The sequence below is a fragment of the Xylocopa sonorina genome, chromosome 8, assembly GCF_050948175.1.
Source record: "Xylocopa sonorina isolate GNS202 chromosome 8, iyXylSono1_principal, whole genome shotgun sequence".
Classification (NCBI taxonomy): Eukaryota; Metazoa; Arthropoda; class Insecta; order Hymenoptera; family Apidae; genus Xylocopa; species Xylocopa sonorina.
Window position 1 is genome coordinate 8,725,406 of NC_135200.1, and position 22,566 is coordinate 8,747,971.

The window sequence follows — 22,566 nt, forward strand, 5'->3', positions numbered from 1 at the left end:
TTATACTTGCATGTCAAAGCTATTTGTAAGGCTTCTTTTTACAGATTCTGATAACACATTATACTTAATTATATTTTTTTTACTGGTTTTTAATGTGTCTGTGTCATAAATAGACTCCTTCTTAAATTGCTCCCCTAAATCATAGAATGTTTCATCATTACAAATTGAAGAATTAGTATGCAACATACTATGACTGATTGACTGTGAACATTTTATGTTTCCTACTTTAGAATCATCTTCTTTCATTTTTAACTGTTTAGTTTTTTTTACAGGATTTGAAAAGCCATCAGAGTTTTTGAAAGGTGAGTGTTCCAACTCTGCTACTTTTGACAAAATAGAGGAATTCAAAACATTACAATTATTTTTAATATCTTCATCATCAGAATTCAATGCTTTTGACTTTCTACTTAAAAATGACTGACCTTTCTGTGTAGATACATATACAGGATTGAAAGATTGACTAAGGCTAGACTCATTCATATTTTTTTCAGCTAATTTGATATCATTACTTTTATGATTGAGTCTATTTATTGTATCAGTTTTAGTTCCATCATTCTGTTTTATAATGAGTTTTGTAGAAGTTTTTTTTTTTAGTCTTAAACTCTTTTTGTTCAATTTTGACTTTGTATGTTTACTCGGGCTATCTTGGATTATATCATCTATTACTTCTGCAGACATATCCAGTTTTCTTAAATCTTTCTTTATATTTTTGTCAGGTGTAGTTACGTTTTTGTATTTTCTATTATTGCGAGCCATATTTTGATAAAATTGTTCATCTTGGCACAGTACAAGCTTCGATTGCCTCAATGTCTTACCATTTTGTAACAATGTAGTATCTATATTATGCAATGTGCTAATTCCTAATCTTTTTGGTATTTTGGTGACAGGTGTACATTCTATTTCGTTTTTATTATTCCCAATAATCGAACATTCATTTTCTTTCATATTATCCACATAATTTTGAGATGTTTCCAAAATAATAGGACTATTTGAAATGTTGATCTTTTTGCGCTTAAAATATGTTTTCTTCAGTATTGGACTTTTCAATAATTTTTCATCCACTGTTTGTTCCTTAACAGCTGCACTGTCAGTTAATATGCTATCATCTAAATCTGAAGTGGTATCAGAATTGGAACTAGTGGGAATAATTTTATCCGATGAAGACATTGTATAAATTTCAGATGATAATTGGCTTCTGTCAGGACTACTACTGAAATACAAAAAATAGAATGATAAGTGATACATTTTTAATGATCCGTAAATACATTAAATGTTAATATTCATAACTTTATAAAATATAATTTAAAAATACTAAATCAGTAATGAAGGTAAAACTCACACAACTTTATTGTTATAGTTATCTGATTTAAGTTTACAATCAGCATTTTCACAATGTTTTTGCAGTTTCAAGTTCTCGACCCATAATTCTGCAAAACATTAAACCCTATTGAATGTTTGAACGAAGTAAGGAATGTAAAAAGAAATTACATTCTAAACGTATAAAATTTTGGTTGAAAATTTTGGGAAATCGCATTAAAATATGCGGTTTCCCTAACTCAAAATAGCAACAAAAAATGTGCCATTCGTGTCGTTATTGCAAAGGAAAACAAAAGCGAGCAGCAATCTTTCATTTGCAAACATATTTTATCACAACTACGAAAGAAGAAATATGTTCATTAAAGCACATACATGTTGACACAAAAACGTGTAATATGTACTTACTTTTATATTTTTCGAATATTTCTCCACACAGCTCGGCGAAATCCTCCAAAGTATTTCGCGCGAGCCCATTCTCTACGTAACAATCGAATTGTAAAATATCTGACAAAGCCATCGATGAAACAAACAAGGTTAGGTATTTGTTTCTGTCGAGCAATTTAATACCCTGTCTCTTTCTTTCATTTGTTAATTAATTCCTTGTATGTATGTTTCTTTTTTTTTTCTTTTATTGCATAAGTTGTCACTCCACGGACATAGAACGGATGAACAAATTCAAGAAAACAAATAATTTATTATTAACTCCCACAACGTTATACTCTGTTGATCACTTCACTGAATAATCTATAGTGTGTCGCCAGTTTCTTTTTTAAACCGCAACACAAATCGCCATGATATTCGTCTCACATTGTATACAGCTTGCCGGTATAGAAGCACACGTCCTAACCTTACTTTCACTGTGTTTCGTGTTTCTCTTGCTATCGGTTCAATCTGAAACGTTTAAAATTGTGTTAATTTTTTGGCTACACTATTTTTATTACGTTCGAAAATGATTATTTGGAAAGATCTCATTTCAGTATCCTGCGTCAGATAAAAAGCATTTGACATAACTTTGTAAGTATTTAACCAAATAGAAATGATTTATTTATGATGACGTAAATTTATACGAACACGAATGTGTATCAAAACATGATTAAACTAATTTTTTCTTCCTCCTAAAAAAATCCTACTATATCGTGTACTTTTATCCCTTTATTATACGTCGATATATTGTTATGTACATTACATCCCGTAAATATTTCCATAATAAATAAGTATTTAACATCGTATATAAAAAAAAAAAACCTTATGCAACAAATAAATGTTTAAAATATATCCGATTCTAGTACTCTCTCAAATACCTTTGTTCTACCCCTTTTTTGCTTCTTAATCATTTTGATATCATTGAAAAAAAATGTATTGCCTAAAACACCGAATTGTACATAATAAATGCTAAATATTTTAAAAAAGAAATTACTTCCTTCAGAAAAAGATAAAAGTGTCTATATAGATCAAACTTTTTTTTTGTGTAAACTTTTCCAAAGTACATATAACGTACGTGTGTCTTTACGTATGCACTTTTTCAATACTAATAAAAATCTACGTTTGAAGTAATTAAAAAAGAAAGTCATTAGAACTTTAAAGCTCTTGTTTGTGTATGTCGCATAAGATGTGCACTATAAAGCGCATGTTGATATTATTAAAGATACAAGTATTTATATTAAGTAACTGGTCACGTATTAATAATACATCAATTATATACAAGTATACACCGAATGTGCACTTACAGTTATGAACAGATAGTAGAGTCTATAAACAACTTGGATGCAGTTGTACCTCCGTGCCTAGTTAATTTAAAAAATAGCAATTTAGACCTTTTCCAACTTTATACAGAGAACATAGCTTAGAACGCTGTAAAGAGTTATATATACAAATCATTATGAGCTGAATGCCGACTGAGAGGAAGTCGAGGGCAGGAAAAGGTTCTGTGTCAGGTTGGATGTTGGTTTACCTGGGGGTCGGGTGATAACAGGGGAAGGATTGCATGTTTCCAAACCGTAGCGCGACATGAGCGCTAATAATGCACTGCGAACACCAGCTGTAGCCACTTGTGACCATCTTCCGGAGCTCATTGCATCGTCACCAGCATAAACTGCATGGGCGTCAAAATTTCCAGACTGAGCTGCATTTGTATCTGGAAGAAGAACAATAATAAGTCATGAATACAAGGGAGAAATGGACACAATAGAACTCACCTAAGGGTAGTGGATTTAGTGCAGAAAGATTAGATTCTACTAGTCCACTTGATCTTGAATTTGCAGCAAGTCGAAGTTCAGCATGCAGCTCTTCTAACAACTGTGCTACCTTTGAGTCACTCTGTAATTTAAATTATAATTTTATTCAATTATAATAATATTAACGGTATTATAATATTATAAAGTACGTGCATGATCATAATAGAGATAGATCATAAATTAGAAAAAAATAACTGGAAATATGCACCTCATTATCTGATCGTAGCGACATAAGATCTTCAACACGAATTGGTTTTCCTTGATTTAATGCATTCGTCAGAACATTTAATTTTCGAGCAAGACTATCATCTGCACATAACTCTGATACATGAGAGCCAATATCCCCTTTGGACCGTGGTGTAACAGATGGTGGACTAACATAAAAGTATGATGGTGATGAGACCATATAAGGTCTGTTGGGATCTCCCTTGGGCCGTGGTGTCACAGGTGGAGGACTAGTGTAATAATATGACGGCGATGAGACCATGTAAGCTCTACTTTGGTTGAACAAATTATCTCCCCCATAGTAGGATTCCGTGCTAAGACGATTTGGATGAGAATTGTAACCTGCTTCCATTTTTAAACGTTTGGAAGACCTGAAATCAAGTCACATAATGACATTTTATAAAGTACAGAAGATTAAAATACTTAAAGTAAATATAGCAATTTATCAAAATATTATATTAAAACAAATTTAATTAACGCAAGGCACATATATTTTAATATTAAAAAAACACAGATAATATATATTAGTTTATATATTTAATAACAGTTGTGAATATATCAATAACAAGTAGAGAAAAAGGATTACACATTTTGGTAGAAATTTCGAAACTTATAAAAAAAGATAACTTCTACTATGATTAGTACTATGTTAAAATGGAATATATGCTTTTTAAAGTTTAAAGAATATATTAATAATAAATTAATCTATTTAAGACAAAGAAAATCATACGAATAAGACAGTATTTAAAAAAGTTTTCTATAAATATTATGAAAATAAATGAAAGAGATAGCAATACATGAATACCCAATGGTAACATTTAGTTTGACAATTAATAGAAATCATGCAAAAGATAATACGTTTTATAAACGTGCATATCAAAAAAGCAAAACTAACAAATCAGTACTTCGTATGGATAATATACATGCAATTTAATAGGCACAGCGTATCAAACTTTATTTGTATCTGTAAATTTTATTATTCACAATTTATTGCATACTTATCACTTATATACTTTTATAAGTGAACAGATACGATAAAACAATTTCATAAAGGATCACAAATATTAAGACCGTAATATGATTTGTTGGAACTCATTGCATCCTCAACCTTTTGGCACAAAACGAACAAGCTTGATTTTTTAAATTTTTAGTCATTAAAGCCCAAGCGCATATGAATTTGTTATATGATACACAAAACCATGTTTTGTGTGAATTATTAAACTGGACACCCTGGGTATAAACATACATTATGCAGATTTAGAATATTTATTACCTATTTATATTGTTATAAGTGCTATAAAATTTGCCCTTTATCATTCAGCCACAATAACATTACTTCCTGAAACATAATTGATTTTTCTCATTAGACAAATTGCCAATTTTTATTCAACTTATAATTACTTGTTACTGTATATTTCAAGTATTATGTTGTTTTCTACAAATTCCACAATACAATTTACCACAATATATCAGCATTAATTTTGCATATCTATTTTATATACATATAGCAATATCATGATATGTATAGTAGACATAATATATACACAACCAAATATATGTTATCTATATATAATTATGTAGTATAAGATAAATGGTTATGTATTAAAATACTGATATGCCTCTAAGACATGACATATCATATATACAATCATTATTTATTATATATATATGCTATACTTGCATTTTGCTATTATTTACATAGTAATTATATGTATATACATATAAGAATGTAAAAACAATAAATATTTAAAAATTTGAATTTGTACAATTGATTATATAATTAATAAACTTTTTAATATGTGCTACATAATTTGCAACATATTATAAATTATATTTATGAATAAAATATAAAAATTTTAGATCTCATCAAGATCTGTATTATATATTTTCAATATAATTTTGTCATCACATACATATATCTCTTAAATATTTAGTAAGAGTAAAATTAATATTAGAAATGTATTAGCAGCAAAGAATTGAATCTTTACATTACAATGATGTTACATCTTTTATTTTAGTCAAGTTACTTATCTAATTCTTTGCACAATTTTATATATTTATTTTTAGAGAAACATATTTTTCTTATTGATTTATATTATATTTAAAATAACATACCCAAGATGAAAAATATGCTTAATTTATAGTTATTAATGCAAAAAAGTTATAGTGTATATGACAAAATTGTTTTATTTATTCAAACTATTTGTATAAGATTCTCATCTAACTGTATTAAAATTGTTTATCACACACTTTGAAGTAGCACATATATGCAAGTTTAACAAGTTTCTCCAAATTATATAGAAACGTAACCATACAACAATTATATTCTTCAATATGTTTTAAATGTCTTTTGAAAATGGAACATAGAACGATAAAAGACATATAATTCATAACAAAATATTCTTTATTTGAAAATAAACTGCATGAACTTTCCGATTATTGTTATCATTTTTATACTATTCAATGTCCACGAAGAAGTGAAACGCTTATACTTATTTTATTTCACTACTCGTGAAATAATATCTTTATAAAATCAATGTGCCATTTATTTTTATACATTCTACATAAAAGTATGTATGTATATATATATGTATATATATAACAAATGTATTAAATATTCGTTGAAACTTATTGTGGAATAAGTAGAAAAATAACATACTTTGCATGTAATTTTCACAAAGGGTACATTATGTCATGTACACTGGTATTTTAATTCATTCCCAAGGTCCCAGTGTTCATCGTCAGACACGATTCTTTCAAACAATTGCGATTTACTTAGTTTGTAAATTAAAATATAGAAACATTGAAAGGAGCTAAACAAATTAAACGATAAAATATTTTAATAACATTGGAAATTCATCGTCCATAAAAATGTTAGGCATGTGCCTGTGGATACTTAGTAAATATTTTTATGTTACAGTAATTCGATATTATTTTACATTGTGACGACAGTACATTAGATTCGCCTAATGTCCCGGATTTCATTATAAGAATGGCATCGATACAAAATACATGCAAAAAAGATGAAAATATTCAACAAATATCAAAAGCTTCTGCCATTCGTATATTGAAACTTATGATAACTATCTACAATAAAGAATAACAAACTATAACACGGTTGTGGAAATATGACCAATTAAAATATGCCTAATCTATTAATGTGAATGTTTAAATAAACTGAATTAACGTAAGTAAAACGAAATATCGATAAGTATATGTTCGTGATGTTAATATTTCGCGTAACAACATTCACATTTTAATCTTGGCTCCTCGTATGTTCCATTGTCTTCAATCTTCCAACAGCTTCTTCTTAGTATCCGTTTGCCCTATTTACACTCTAAGACTTTAAATATTATAAAGATCATCTATTTATTCACATCATTTCCTCATTCATTTTATGTATCGTTTTATGCGCTTGTAGATATCTCAACCAAATAGTTTAATATGAAAATTAACACATTTAATTTTAATATAACTTCCATCCCTCTTTTATTTACAATCGTACACCTACTATTTTTTACCTTTCATTTTTTTATATAGTTCATTCTTTCAAGATGAATATTTCTTTCCTAAATATATTTCATAGATACAATCGTAAATTATTAACAGTTATATGCATATACATGTAAAATATGTAAATGCATATATTAAATTTCAACGTAAAATTGTACATATGTGCATTTTTTTTACATACACAAATACGTTATAAAGTATGTGTACGTTTATTCACACATACGTGAATTAGCAAATATGTACATGTTTGTCTATTCATTGGTCGTAATATTATCAGACATAAAAGATATCTCATAATTTTCAAGCTTATTATAATTCATTTTCAAGGCAACCAATTGTTCGATTTTGAAACATGATATCATTTCGAAAATAAAGTAAAATACTAAGGTAGTATTATTATGATAATTAATACTATATATTCCAAGTATATATTGAACTAGACGTATTATTCTGATACTTGAAGATGCAATCACATGAAAATGTTATAACATATTTTGGTCGTAATAAAACGTATCGCCGTAAATTTTCTATTCCTTTTCAGTAATTACATGCGTTCGAACTGTTTTCGTATATTTATCGTATATTTAAAAAGCGAAGGGGTATCAAAACGGAATCTCTGTAGTAAACCCATGAAAAGAGAGAATGTCGGTTGTACGTTTTCGTGTGTCTATATTCCATTGTTCTGCACTATAGCCATCGTCGTGTTTGAACGACTGTGAATCAAACTAAAATTAACTTATTTTTTATCCATTATTGATAGTCGCATGCAAACGGACGATGAAAAATAAGGTATACTACAACAGTTATGTTTGTGTGTTCATTCCTTTAAATAATATATCTAACACAACGCAATGTTTGCTAAGAAAATAAATGCCAAGCACAACTGCAATACACAGCCATCTACGTGTGTAAGCAATTAGTATCTGGTCAGTACTGGATATTGAGTCCCAGTTTGTGCGAAAATGTCTCTCTACAGCTACTCACCCCCCGACATCGGACAATTCTTCGATAGCCTTATGGGGACCTCCTTTATTTGGTAGAGGAAGAAGGGGCACTTTCCCAGCAGAGCTTTCTTGCTGTTCTTGCAACTGACGTTTCCGTTTTTTACTCCACAGCTCATGACAGTCTTGCCAAGTAGGAAGCTGAGGTGCTGGCATCCTAATTTTTTACGTAAGAGACACAGTTTTTATGAGGAGACAATAGTTAAAGCAACTTTTAATAAAAAAAACTATGCTAAAAAAGATAATTCCTGTAGTTTTGCTATTTCTACGAGTCATTTTAACTTTATCGTGTTCTTACGCCAAATAATTAACCTGAATAATATTATTTTCACAAGTATATTTAAATGCAAGAAGATAAACATACTGCTCTGGTTGAACATTTTTCAGCCAAGCACTTTTAAGCGCGTCAGCAGCCGTTATTCGTTTTTTTGGATCTAATACCAGCATTTTGTCTAAAAGATCCAAAGCCGGTGTTGGCATAAACGAAAAATCTTCTCGTAAGCGTCTTCTATATGATTTTTTTTGTTTCATTATACGCCATAAGGGTAGGTCTACCACAGACGGCCAGACGGCAGGAGTCGGTGTACCACATACTTTGGAAATCATCTCCAGCTGCTTCCACTCTGCATTTGCCTGACAAAAAAACATAATTATTGATTTTCAATTATTTTCCTTTGGTCCCGTGTACACAACTTTAGTATCATTTTCTTACTTGAAATAGCGGTTTTTTAGAAAATAATTCTCCTAGAATACAACCACAACTCCACACATCTATTGCAGGGCCGTAACATTCTGTGCCCAACAATAATTCTGGTGGCCTATACCACAAAGTAATTACTTTGTTCGTATAAGGACGCTCTGTATCTTCAGCATTATAAAGTCGTGCAAGACCAAAATCAGCTAGTTTGACTTCACCTCTATAGAAATTATATAATTAAACTGTAGAAATATATATTCTCCTTTTTTTTTTTATAACTTTTTTCCCTCGATTAAATAGCACACGTTTTACATACTTGTTATTCATCAGTATGTTAGAACACTTGATGTCTCTATGAAGAAAATTTTTACTGTGGCAGTAATTTAATCCATCTAACAGCTGCTTCATAATGCTTGCATTATTCATTTCATTGAAGTCAACCATTCCAGATTCTAAAAGACCCATCAAATCGTGATCCATGTATTCGAATACGAGATAAAACGAACCCTTGTCCTAAGTATGAACATAGTATACAATGATATCGTCCTTGGGTAATAATTTAATTTTGTCTCGCTACACTATACTTTCTAATATCGTACCTTTCTGAAGTCTAACGCGTCTTGTTTGTCGGTGACTATTTCTCTTAAATTGACGATATTTTTATGGTTCAGTTGACGTAAAATTTTTATCTCACGCACCGCCGTAATAGGGAATCCCTCCTTTTCATTTTCCAGACGAACTTTTTTCAGTGCGACAAGCACACCAGCACGTTTGTCTTGCGCTTTGTATACTTGTCCATAAGTACCCTCTCCTATTTGAGCTATAACTTTGAACACGTCAACAGAGCGTTCTCCCCAGTCTTTGCCACTCGAAGCCGACATAGGTGTATGACAGTTTCTAGAACCTCTGCGTTTTAAAATTTTTGGTCTCTTCAATTTCGGTTTTGGTGGAACACGTTCGACTTTCGTACGCGGAGGTGTTGCATTTGGATCATCTTCTCCGCTTAAATCTTCTGATCCAGGAACAACTAGAGATATCATACATTGAATTGCTACTTTAGTACTACAGATGTAGACAAAGATCATAAAAGATCGTATAGTCGGTATAACGTAAGATTGTACTACGAACGGTAATGTTAAATGTTGACTTGCAATGATCAGTTGCACAACAGTTTAGTTTCCTAAGTGATTGCTAAAGACTCATATACTAGTAACATATATGATTTAAGAAATTGAAAAATTCTATTGATAATGATTAAACTGTGATACAACGGATAGTTACAAATCAGCACTTAGCCTAGTTGGAGAGTGCTATTGAGTAGAGCTTTACTTTACTGGTATACCATACACTTACCAGGTGGCATAGGTAAGTCTTTAATACTCTTCTTTTGGAGTGGTTTTGTTGCTGAGGCTGGAAATTTCATTTGTGCCTTACTAGGTGGACTTGGTGATCGACTTGGCGGCGAGTCTATACTTTCCAAATCATTTTGGTTAATTCCAGGTGGTAGCGGCAATCTTGATAAACTCTTAGTTTTAAATGCCACAATAGGAGGCTTAGGTGGATCTACCGACTTAAGAGGAACTAAATTGTTAGGAGGATTGAATTTAGACATAGCTGTATTTGGCGCTGGAACTGGTATAGGTATAGGTGGCGGTGGAACTGATAAATTAGGGAGAACAGGTACTGGTACAGGAATAGGCACTGACATAGATGTTTGTGATAAACCTGTCGCATTTACAGGCTCAGATTGTGGCAATGGTGGTGGCGCTTGTACATTTGTAACAGTTGGAAAATTCGGACTACTCGTGACAGCCACTGGACAATTACTAGACGTAGTTGTTATAGGCGAGGTATGTACAATCGTTGGAGGATGTTGATTAGCTCCAGGCATCACGTTCGGTGCACTAACGGTTTGCGTCATTGGTAATGGCGGCGTTTTCCCTGCGATTCCACTGTCGTCCGATATTGGGACAGGAATATCCACTAGATCAACAGGTTTTACATTTTCGTTTGTTGTTTTCAACTGCTCTTTATGATTCATATATTTGTCCTTATTGTCAGCAGAAGTTTTATTTTCAGAAGACGCGTTACTAGCATCTTTCTCGTCAGTACCTTCTATGATTTGAACTTCGTCTTGATTAACAGCCTTTTCCTTCGCCGCTTGTAACTTCTTGTACGCCAACTCTCTCATGTTTCTATCTTTTACGAGTTCAGCAAACAAACTAGTTTCACTAATCTTTGCTTGTACTCGAAGATTTCTAGCCGTGATACTTGAGGGGCTTCTTGCTCTGGACCTATGCGGTGAAGGAGAAGGAATTCTCGAAGGGCGAGGACTCTTCGATTTGTGTTTCCTTGCCGATTTGTGTGATTTGCTAGGAGAACGAGATTTTTTAGGTGTACGACTTCTTCTTCGCGAACGTGATCTTGAGCGTGATTGTAACTTCCGCCACCTTCCAGGACTTCGGGATCGTGAACGCGAAAGAGGTAAATGCAATCTAAAAGGTAATGAAACAATCTTATTTTATTTGTGAGTGAAAAATAAATTAATTTCAATCATTTAATATATACAATACCTGCTTCCCGTAGGACTTCTAGTTGACCTTGACTTTCTCTTATCTCTTCTATCTTTCTCGTGGTGTCTATGTCGTCGTTCGGATTCCTCTCGTCTTCTACGTTTACTCGATGATGGGGAACTAACAGGATCTCTACGTCGGTGACTCACGGAACTCGGACTAAACTCTCTTCGTCTTGTAGGACTAGGACTGTGTCTAAGTCTATGCACCATTGGACTTGGACTGAAGTCTCTTCTTCTTGTCGGGCTATGGTCCCTTCGTCTTGACGGTGGACTTGGACTATGAGGTCTCCTACGACTTGAACTAATAGCGGGCCCTGGACTAACGCTAGTACGTCGAGTATGAATGCTAGGACTATGTTTCTGTCTTTCAGGGGTATGTTTCATTATAGATAAACTTGCTTTATTACTTTCTGGCGTTGTAGTTCTCGGAGGTAACAAAGGTGTATGGGGAGATTCTGTTGGCCTTGGAGGAAGTGGAGGGGGAGTTACGTTTCGTGACTGCCTTGTCATTTCAAGTTCCACATCACTCAAACACCTCTGTTCTTGAGGCGTTGCAGGCGATATTGGTGAGGTACTATCTTTTAAAGGCAAGGGTGGAGACTCTGACCAATTTCTGACTGCTTTTTCATGTTCTGGACTTATGATAATTTCATCTGGGATGTGATGTGGACTCAGACTATGAGAATGTCTCTTAGACTTTCGTTTCTTTTTCTTCCCAGTACTAGATGAAGGGCTAATACTCCTTTTTTTCTTTTTTTCACGTTTATGTTTCTTTTCTTTTCTTCTTGCGTATCGTCTAGACTCTTCTTCATAATCAGGTGTTCCACCATGCAATGTGGAGGGTTGCTGTTCATTTGGTGAATAATGTCTATTAGAATGCCTATGCTGAACGGGTGGAGATGGTGAAAGACTAATAGGAGATGCTCCAAGAGCTCGCACTGGAGTCTCTCCATAATAACGTCTTTGTAAAACTGTTTCAGGTACTTCTCCATCTGTATAGCTATTACCTCTACTATCTTCAGACTGAATTTCTCCAGCTTCCGGCTCAGATAAATCTTCACTACTCACATCTGAGTATTCAACCAAAGGTTTAATAATAGAAGAAGCTACGGTTGGAACATTCTCTATCGATTTATCTCTTGATCTCTTTTTTTTCTTCTTTCCAGAACTTTTGTTCTTGCCATGCCTTCTGTGTTTCTTATCAGGTGCTTCGAAACTATGTCGATTCGTATCACTGCTAGTGCTACCTCTTCTACGCGATCGAAATCTTCCGTTACGTTCAGCTCGCTCAATATCACGGCTGCTAGGCATGTCACCTACTGAAATATAAGAAAATGTTAGTATATGGAATTAAATATATTAAGATAATCTGTTATCTATATTATCTATGTTATTAACTGTAAGATATAATAAAGATATCTAAAGTGATATTTGTGCATAAGATTACGTGTCTTTTTCATGTATTAGATGTCATTTACAATAATATTAAAGTAATGATAAAATCAGTGCTTTATATCTAATTTTGTTCAGTAAAAAACTTAATTTTTGCATAGAAATAATTAAGCAGTTTTTACACTTACTCAAACATTAATCAGTATAAAAAACGTTGCAGAATAATTATATCACTTCTTTTTTCATCGGACTTTCGTACAAACCATCATAGATATCACACACGCATACACACATACATAATAATAGGCGCATGTAGAAAGGCACACGATCATGCACATGTATAGATTAATCGACGTAACAGTATTTTTGAACAAAACACAATACTTTGATAAATTTAAGGAAAAACTATGATTTCTAGTAAATTGTTCAAATTTTGGCACAAAAACGAAAATCTGTCACTTATAAACTCAGAACTCATCGACTCGGAGAATATTTTAAAGAAAAGAATTTTTCGGTCGACCTAGCGTAGCCGCCATTGTTAACGACTAGGTGGCAAGGGAGTTGCCCAGTTTTCGAAAAAGAAAGTTAGTTACTGATTTTTAATGAGATTATAAGTTGATAACGAATATCAGTACTCACGTGCAATATAAATCTTGTGATATCACGCTGAAAGTTGGGTTTCTTTGCATCGAGCTGGTCCAACGTAGCGATGAATGTAATGGTTACGTTCGTTGCTCCGTAAACAGTTTCAGCACATATTTCGTAGGCCACGAATGAGATTTGATAAAAATTAATAGCTATTGTATCGATTAAATATTCAGGCAATCATATTTTTATAATTTTACTAGCCGATGCATCATATCTCATGAATTTTCTTTGGATTGTATTTGGCTTTCTCATAAAGGTAGCTCAAGTAAGTAGAAGCCATTAACCATTAGCACGTCATTATTGTCTGACGTAACAAGCGGTAAGTGCTGCACTCTTGCGGCAGACAAGATTGTAGAATAATCTTGAATATTATTATAGTCGATGCAATTGGTTGAACTAAAATTTATATATTATTCTTATGTATAAATATAACGATATCTCGTATTGAACATTCAACAACAAATACAAAAATTTGTACATATACTCGATGCTTATACACATTTATATAATCCATATGTAGTCAACTTAGAATTTAGTATTTTACTACCAATTTATTCTTTGTAATCTTATAAATAATTTAAATTTCAATAAATGTAAGATAAAAACCAGTTTCTACTGATGAACATATAACAAAAGAATATAGTTTTTATCATATTTATGAGAACTGCCTGTATCTATGTGTATGTGAATGGGAAACATCAAATATTTAAAGTTTTCACAGTACATACTTTTTTGTACAGCATTATTTCATTAAATTATATTTCTATATTAATTTATATCGAAATTTATATTACACACAATTAAATAAATGAAAATTCTCCATTATGTTCTAAGGCTGACCAAAGCGCCCCCTAAGACACAATACATACATTTGAGACGAATATTTCTGTTTTATGGTTAATAGTAAGTCGGAGAGAAGCGAAATAGAATTAAACGTTCGAAAACAGTATAAAACTTAAAAATAAGGTTTGTACCGAGTTTTACTAACTTCTAAAAGTGCAGAATATGGGGGAACGTTATAATATTCATAGTCAATTGGAGCATTTACAGTCAAAGTACATCGGTACAGGCCATGCCGATACGACAAAATTTGAATGGCTTGTGAACCAGCATCGTGATTCTTGTAGTTCTTACATGGGACATTATGATCTGCTAAATTTTTTCGCTATTGCGGAAAACGAAGCGAAAGCACGTGTTCGGTTCAATCTTATGGAGAAAATGCTACAACCTTGTGGTCCACCGCCAGAGAAGCCAGAAGATTAATTACATAGAAAATATGTTACAAACATACCGTTAAATCTATACGTCTAATAAGATCTTTTATTTTTTTATATAAATTGGCAAATTCCGTTCTTTTTTACATTGTGCAAATAACAGATTTTGCCTCTGTTAAAACATAACATTAATTTTACAACATAACCTTTATACGAATAATATAATAATATAACTATTAAACCACTAAATATGTAAGTTTATTTGTAATATATTTAATTAATATACGTGTTTTTTAAACTGGTTTATTAAAGAAAGAAAGAAAAATTTTAAATAATAAAATGAAGAATTAAAATATTGTATCGAACATTCAGTGATATATAACAAAAGGCAGTACAAAATGCCTACTCCGTGTTCAAGACAGTGTGGGAAAAATGCTATTCTGAAAGTAAGTCAATTGATGACCATTTTAATCTGTTAATTTTTAACATCAAGTAAACTTAAAAAATGCACGCTATCAGAATAATGCATTTAATTTTAGAGACCTAAAACTGGACATGTCTTGTGTAAGGAATGTTTCTTTTATGCTTTTGAAACTGAAATTCACTATACGATTGTGAAAAGTAATTTATTTAATCATGGTGATAAAGTTGCTATTGGTGCATCAGGAGGAAAAGATTCAACAGTACTTGCATATGTCTTAAAGACTTTAAATGAGAGATATCAATATGGAATTGACCTTTTCCTTCTATCTATTGATGAAGGAATTACTGGTACTGTCATAAACAAAAATTAAACTATCAGTGTTGCAATATTTAGTATCTTATTTCTAATAAACCTATGTTAATTTAGGATATAGAGATGATAGTTTAAAAACTGTTCAACAGAACAAAGATGACTATGGACTACCATTAAAAATATTATCTTATAAAGACTTATATGGATGGACAATGGATGAAATTGTGGCAGCAGTATATATACATATATACATATACATAATTTTGGATTCAAATCTATTGTATTTGTAATTAAATGATTCATTCATTGTAGATTGGTAGAAAGAATAATTGCACATTTTGTGGTGTATTTAGAAGACAAGCATTAGATAGAGGTGCTGCTCTTTTAGGAGTAGATTGTATTGCAACAGGTCATAATGCTGATGACATTGCAGAGACAGTTTTAATGAATATTTTAAGGGGTGATATTGCAAGATTACAAAGATGCACTTCGATCGTTACTGTAAGTTTGTACATATACTGCATTCATAGTAAAAATTGCAAATTATATATGTTAGGTATAAGTGTTTTCTTCATGATACAGGCAGGAGCAGATTGCATAAGGCGATGTAAACCACTTAAATACGCATATGAAAAAGAAATAGTCATGTATGCATACTTCAAACAGTTGGTATACTTTTCAACAGAGTGCATATTTGCACCAAACGCATACAGGGGACATGCAAGAACGTTTCTTAAAGATTTGGAAAGAATTAGGCCTTCATCCATATTAGACATAATTCATTCGGGTAAGGTTCTAATTAAACTGTTAGAATTGCATGTGACTAATATATAAATTAATTTTTCAGGAGAAACATTACAAATTAAGGAAAGTATCAAACTGCCAGAACGGAGAAATTGTTCTCGTTGTGGATTTGTTTCTAGCCAAGAAATATGTAAAGCTTGTATTATGTTAGAAGGTTTAAATAGAGGACTTCCAAAACTCGGTATTGGAAAGACCACCAAAATTAAACGAGTGATGGATTCCATTAAGAGTTGTAAATGCAAAAATGAAAATTGTGAAGACAAAGAGAAAGATAAGCAGAAAAATATAGAATTTTGACCATTTCTTACATCTTTATATATAATTGCGTAAAAAATTCTGTTATATATTATTACAATATACAGGTTTACCAATTTACCAGTGAACTGATAATTTCAATTGAAATCGTATCACTTTCAATCAATTCCAACAATTATTTTATTTGGAATGCTTCATTATAATACCTACTCACACTATATTTATTTACTTTCCCAATCTCAAAAAAAACTCATTTTTATTAAGTAATAAAAAGTAATTGAAAATGTGTTACAAGAAATCCGTATTTAACTGAAATTAGATAATATACGCTGCGGCTTTTTGTGAAATGGGTGCTCTACAAATTGGGCAATCGCTAGTAATACCAACAGAACAATCTTCGCATAAACACACATGCCCACATGGAAGAAGAATAATCTCACGAGGATTTGTGCGACAAACAACGCATAACTGATCTTCCCTAAGTTCAATATCCCTCACTCTTTGCCGCCTTTCTTTTCGGGATGCTGCTAGAGATTGTCTTAGTTCTTCGGCTAATCTTTGTTCTGTTCTGTCTTTCCAGTAACGTCGAAAAATTACACCACCGATCACTATTCCAATTATACCAAACATTATGCATAATAATCTGAAACATAAAATAATTCAAGAATGGTATTTTTAAATTTCATAAAATTTATAGAACTCACCTATATGTTCTCTTACGATCGTCCAATTTCCGAAATAAAGAACCAATCGACATGCTTGTTAAGTAGAATGGTGTACCGTTTAATGGAGGTTGCAATGTAAGCACTTTAGTTTTTGCCCTTGATAATTCACCTATACCTGTAATAACTGCACCCTCACGAAGTAATTCTTCTGTTGACTGTAGACCACGTTGGCGTACACCTAAAATTAATAATGAATGGTAGCTTTAATATACAAAGCATAATGTAATTATTCATTTACCTGTAAAAAAGCCCCATAGATGATCTGCAAAGGATGGTACAGTTGGTTCAAAAGTATTAGATACCATATCTAAATCTAAAATATCTGCTGACAGTGGTTCTAATATTTCTACAGAATAACCTTGCCCATGTAGAGCAAACGGTATAGTATTGTATACTTTATGAACAGTGCGCTCCTGATCTGACCTATGCATAAATAGAAACTTGTTAGTTTCGAAAAATAATTTTTAGTTATTTGTGCATATAAATGATTTATGCATATTAAACAAAAATATTACCAAAAGCCAGCAGTAGTTCTAGCTATTACATGTTCTTTAATTTTAAGCTTCTGTACCACACCAGTTAATTTTTTGTTATTGATGCTAGTTAACGGTTTTCCTAAAGGTTTTACAATTCCTCTAATAGCTATGTAGCTTAGTTTATTGTCTGGGCTCTTATCAACGAGATCTTCCAACTGTGGGCCAATCTCGTGAAACTCTGCACCCTGAAGAGAAACTGAACGTTTTCAGATATTTTTAAACATTACACACGTTACCATAGCTAATATCAAATAACATTGAAGTAATCGAAAAATATAATGAGCAATATTCCACATGCAAGTAGGTTAAGTGTAATATGCTAATATTACTTAAACAAATAAATTTTACGATAACGAATAAATTATTTTACCTTGACAGCTTGAATAGCATTTTTGCAATGAAGGTACTGTTTTAAACAGATACCAAAAATCACACTGTCAATTCCAAAAGCTATTACTTCACCTAAATAATCCATGATTAGGTTATGTTTTTAAAGCTCTGAGTTACTGTACTGTCCATGTTTAGTGTTCCTCTTGATTCTTGTTTAACCCGTGCGGCTCCATTTCAATGGTATATTTGAAAATTTCAGACGTGATTTTTACTAAAAATTTGAAAATAAAATTACATATGCAATCAAAGTCTGACGTAAGAAGCAATTGCATGCACTATGTTGCCAGGACTGTTAGTCACATGATGCAGGCGCAATTAAATTTGCATTTCAAGATTGGTTCACTTGCACGCGCGCCCTAAACTATAATTTTTATTGTTCGCTTACCGAACTTTATATTTTTTATTCATTTATGTCGTTAACTTTATTTTTCGGTGCTTTGTTTTAGTATCAGTTACTTGCGATGCTTCAATATTCGAAATGGATTACAGATGACATTCGATTACAGGAGGTACGATTTCTAACAATTAATTTAAATGTCATTACCATATATTCTAATCTGTATACTCTGTTTTTTAATTAACACAGAATATTATTGCGTAAAACGACATATTGGGAGGCTATGGCACTTTAGAAGAAATCAATTTTAAAAATCATCGCCAACTATGTATCGTATGATATTACGTATAATATTGGAGAGAAAAATCGAAGCGCGTATAACGAGAATTCGACAAAAGAAATTTTATTGGTAACATAGAGATGTTCGAATACGTATAAACGGTATGTATAAAAGTATAAAAAATAAATAGCGACGGCGCCTGTGAATCTGAATGTTTTCATGAGAGTGAATTCATTGTAACGTGCTCTGATCGCCATTTAGAACACGATTACAAATCCAATGGTGATAACATTACTAGTGATAATAACGATAATAATAATTGACATTGTACTTGATCGATACGATACATTTCTTTAACGCGCTATCACACATTCGTACATAAATTTTCTCCGTTTCCCACATTTATTCAAACGATAATCGATCGATTTCGAACAAAATTGGGGACATTAATGCGACAACACTCTCATAAATATAATTAGATTCCATAATATGTAATTTTCTCACAGTTGCTTATAGCACCCTAATTTTCCCTTAGAGTATTGTCCACATCTTCCGTTCACTGTTTTTCTTAAGCAGAAAAAGGATTTGACATTTCAAAAGTACTAATTTTATAACAAAATCGGTACTCAATATCAAAATGGAAAAGTAAAAATATTTTTCCGTAAGATGAATATATTCCTTCCATCGTTTAATTAAATTTGTATTAAATCATGTTCACGTGTAAAAAGTTGAACTCCAATTCATTTACAAAATTACAAAAGCGGATATCGAACTCTACGATTTTCTCTACGGTTCATAAATTCCAATAACAATTGGTATGCGATGTTAACAGAAGAATGTTCGAATATCTGTTGGGGAATACTTAAATTTGATCGTCTATACAGGATGAAATTATTTATAGAAGGAAAAAGTAACGTCCTATAAGGACGTTAGCGTCGTACAAAGATCGTCCTTCTTTCGAGACATCGCTATACTTAGCGGACCACGAACTCTTTCCGTGGCTTCTATCGGTTTAATTCTTTTTATGGCAGTCAATTCATAATCTATGCATAATCGTCTGCACTCGCCGGACTCGGAACAATCACGATCGAGGTCAATCGTGTGTAACAATATTAGAGATTATTCGTATTTCTCGCACACGTGTCCCGTCTATAAATCGTGTTCAGGCTGTGAAGCGAATTATGCCGCTGTTACGCAATATCCCCGTCGTGTACATGTGTGTATCGAACCCGGAAAAAGTGTGAATTACCGTTTGAGAAAAGAGAATCGGGCCTGTAATTGGTTTTGATTAGAGATACGGGGTAATTAACGCCGTGGAGCTCTTGTAAGCGAACAAGTTCGCGCTTTAAAAGAAGTATTCATCTTACTGAATTATTGTTAATTTAAGTTGGAACCTTTTGTGTTGAAATGTTTTATGGACAATGATTTTATAAAACGGTTAAGAAAAATTGAATGTATCTTATGAGTTTAATGTGAACTTACGCATGTAATATTCCTTTAAGCGTGGTTAATATAATTAGCAAAACTCAATTGCAAGCATTTGTGATTTTCGTGATACGCAATGGACAGTACACTATACGAGTGATCGACGAAATTATATCTTGGCGTGTAGATTATTTAAAAATAAAATGCGTATTGTTAATTACATTTGCTGGAAAATAATTGAAAGATCATATCATATGTATTCCAATGAATAAAAGAAACAATTCCCAATTTAATTTCCAAATTATATCAGAATACTAAAGAAATTTTAAGCTATGATCTTCCAATTATCTCGAACATCTATGTTAAATGCCTATTTAACTGCACTTCGATAACTTCACTTATTGTAAGTAGTTTTCGATCGATCTTACAAATAGATTGTACAAGAAGCGACAGCGAACTGGCGATGTGTTGCTATCATAAAATTGCTTAAAATCAGCGTCGTAGGAGAATAATTTCGAAGGATAACGACACGGTATTTACGAAAATATGGCAGTTTCATTGTTTCCTCGAACTGGCTACGACGAACTGAACGCGAAACCAGTATGCAGACGTTAAGCTGAAAGGATTGGAATGATTGCGTATCAATCATTCAACTGATCAGGCAGTGATCGGACAAATAATTCGTTAAAACGCTCGCGATTTATCTGGACTTTTTTTTCTTTTATCAATCGAAATCTTTATATAGTTTGCGCTCTTAACGTTCGCATTTCACGACGTAATCTTTCACCCAACGCTTTTGTTCCTTTTTTTCCTCGGTTATTCTCGATTCTCAATTAATATCAGTGCAACGTATTCGCATTAAAAGCGCATCTAAATTTCTTTCATTAAATTCCGTTCGTTTGACGAACATCATCACAGAAAACATTGCTTCGGTTCGATCTAGTCGTAGTACACAAGTATAATAAAGGCTTGTTGTTTATCCCGCTGGTATATACTTTGTAATCTTCAGAAATTACAGGTTCGTTCTTCGACTCACTTCTCCGTTCGCACTCACTTAGAAAGGCAGACAGTTTCCCTTTAAATACCCGTTAAGATACACGTCCTAAACGTGTTAAAAGTGTTTCTGGCTCTTTATTGAAGCCCTAAGCCTTCGCTTCTGTCCGTTCGATATTAGAGATTCGAAGTTTCTCGCGTTTCCTCGCTCCACGTATCCGCTCCAGCGTATCCACAACTCGGCACTTCCTTCGACTACGATTGCTACCCTCCGATCGCAAAAGATTGTTCATCTCTTTGCGCTATCGAGAATCTTCATCTTTCCTACTAGCTACTGGGCGATACTCACAGTATCTTCAAAATTCAAACATATCATTGAGCTCGTCTTACATCCCCCCATTGATCCACAGCTCGTTTTCAACGTGCCTCGCATGCGGACCGACAGACGATTGTCAAAATGCTTCCGATCGAGGGAAATACCAACGAGAAAGTCTCAGGAAATCCGTCAAAAGCGGCACGACGTATCGTTTCCCTCGATTCCGTGGCATTGTCAACTGGAGTGTCAACGAACAATCGTTGATCGATTTCGACGATGTCGAAACGACGATTTCCGGTGTCGTTTCCGTCTCGATTCGACCGCGTCCCCCGTACGAGGACTTCCTCGATGTAAGTCTAGGCTGGTACCTGTACCACAGGCCTGTGGATTGGCACAGATATCACGTATATGTCCACTTTTTCACCAGAGGTTTTGTCCATGATCTCATAATTCACAGAATCGTACGGCGGAGGCGCGAACAGATGATACGGAGGAGGAGGCGTTTCGGTCATCATCTGTCCATTGTTCATGACCTCTGTTCGTTGGGCGTATGGGGTTGTCAGGGGTCTTCCACCACGACGGCAACACCATTCCGAGCAACTAACGATAAGGAAGAAGGCAACCAATCCACCAAACGAACCGATGTACCAGACGATCGACCATGGGTCCAAAGGATTTTGATCGTCTTCATCATCTGAAACAAATAGAAATCCGTCTGTGAAAGAAAGGGGACAGTAGTAACAGAATGCTGAGGTACTCCAATTTATCATTCCATTACAGTTTGAATACGTATGAAAATTATGAATATTTCTGGGACATCGAGACGAATTGATTCCAGGGAAATCACGAAACACGTAATAACGTGATCGCTAAGATATGGGATGACCCGAAACCTACATACGAGAATTAAAAGCAATAGAGCACGATATACATATGTATGCCCGTATGTAGAA

General features: G+C 33.0%; 5 protein-coding genes and 1 long non-coding RNA gene across 15 annotated transcripts in view; 2 read left to right on the plus strand and 4 right to left on the minus strand.

Moving 5' to 3' along the window:
- LOC143425928 (uncharacterized) overlaps positions 1 to 22,566 on the minus strand; it is a 24,089-nt gene continuing 1,523 nt past the window's right edge. The window contains exon 2 of the long non-coding RNA XR_013102093.1: positions 1 to 252. This is a non-coding gene — a long non-coding RNA (uncharacterized LOC143425928). The remainder of the gene's footprint in view (positions 253 to 22,566) is intronic.
- Cdk12 (Cyclin-dependent kinase 12) lies at positions 1,992 to 13,908 on the minus strand. Of its 9 annotated transcripts, none has more exons than XR_013102091.1 (12): positions 13,594 to 13,908; positions 11,561 to 12,881; positions 10,341 to 11,482; positions 9,587 to 10,014; positions 9,304 to 9,500; positions 9,003 to 9,207; positions 8,655 to 8,923; positions 8,274 to 8,447; positions 3,760 to 4,147; positions 3,513 to 3,633; positions 3,045 to 3,451; positions 1,992 to 2,208 (listed from the first exon to the last, which is right to left on the minus strand). XR_013102091.1 is itself a non-coding variant. In XM_076898993.1 (12 exons), the coding sequence occupies exons 2-12, from the start codon at positions 12,871 to 12,873 to the stop codon at positions 2,204 to 2,206; spliced, it is 4,425 nt and encodes a 1,474-aa protein (XP_076755108.1). In that variant the 5' UTR covers positions 12,874 to 12,881; positions 13,594 to 13,908; the 3' UTR covers positions 1,992 to 2,203. The 9 variants fall into 9 exon arrangements, 7 of the variants coding, with proteins under 7 accessions (XP_076755108.1, XP_076755107.1, XP_076755105.1 ...); XM_076898993.1 differs by having other exon boundaries at positions 3,269 to 3,451; XM_076898992.1 differs by lacking the exon at positions 1,992 to 2,208 and having other exon boundaries at positions 2,452 to 3,168; positions 3,269 to 3,451.
- Sf3b5 (splicing factor 3B subunit 5) lies at positions 14,466 to 14,989 on the plus strand. The gene has a single exon (XM_076898909.1). The coding sequence runs from the start codon at positions 14,608 to 14,610 to the stop codon at positions 14,863 to 14,865; it is 258 nt and encodes an 85-aa protein (XP_076755024.1). The 5' UTR covers positions 14,466 to 14,607; the 3' UTR covers positions 14,866 to 14,989.
- On the plus strand, positions 15,106 to 16,752 carry Ctu1 (Cytosolic thiouridylase subunit 1). Its single transcript, XM_076898907.1, has 6 exons — positions 15,106 to 15,262; positions 15,356 to 15,587; positions 15,667 to 15,785; positions 15,865 to 16,053; positions 16,135 to 16,339; positions 16,400 to 16,752. The coding sequence occupies exons 1-6, from the start codon at positions 15,215 to 15,217 to the stop codon at positions 16,651 to 16,653; spliced, it is 1,047 nt and encodes a 348-aa protein (XP_076755022.1). The 5' UTR covers positions 15,106 to 15,214; the 3' UTR covers positions 16,654 to 16,752.
- Positions 16,775 to 18,362, minus strand: Mul1 (mitochondrial E3 ubiquitin protein ligase 1). Its single transcript, XM_076898908.1, has 5 exons — positions 18,243 to 18,362; positions 17,852 to 18,057; positions 17,575 to 17,759; positions 17,316 to 17,514; positions 16,775 to 17,254 (listed from the first exon to the last, which is right to left on the minus strand). Exons 1-5 carry the CDS (start codon positions 18,345 to 18,347, stop codon positions 16,927 to 16,929), a joined length of 1,023 nt encoding a protein of 340 aa, XP_076755023.1. The 5' UTR covers positions 18,348 to 18,362; the 3' UTR covers positions 16,775 to 16,926.
- Positions 21,741 to 22,566, minus strand: part of LOC143425925 (uncharacterized) — a 14,563-nt gene continuing 13,737 nt past the window's right edge. The window contains exon 3 of one of the 2 annotated variants that reach the window (XM_076899008.1): positions 21,741 to 22,307. In XM_076899008.1, the coding sequence (XP_076755123.1) occupies positions 21,970 to 22,307 (338 nt within the window). In that variant the 3' untranslated portion in view covers positions 21,741 to 21,969. The remainder of the gene's footprint in view (positions 22,308 to 22,566) is intronic. The other variant, XM_076899007.1, reaches the window with a different exon arrangement.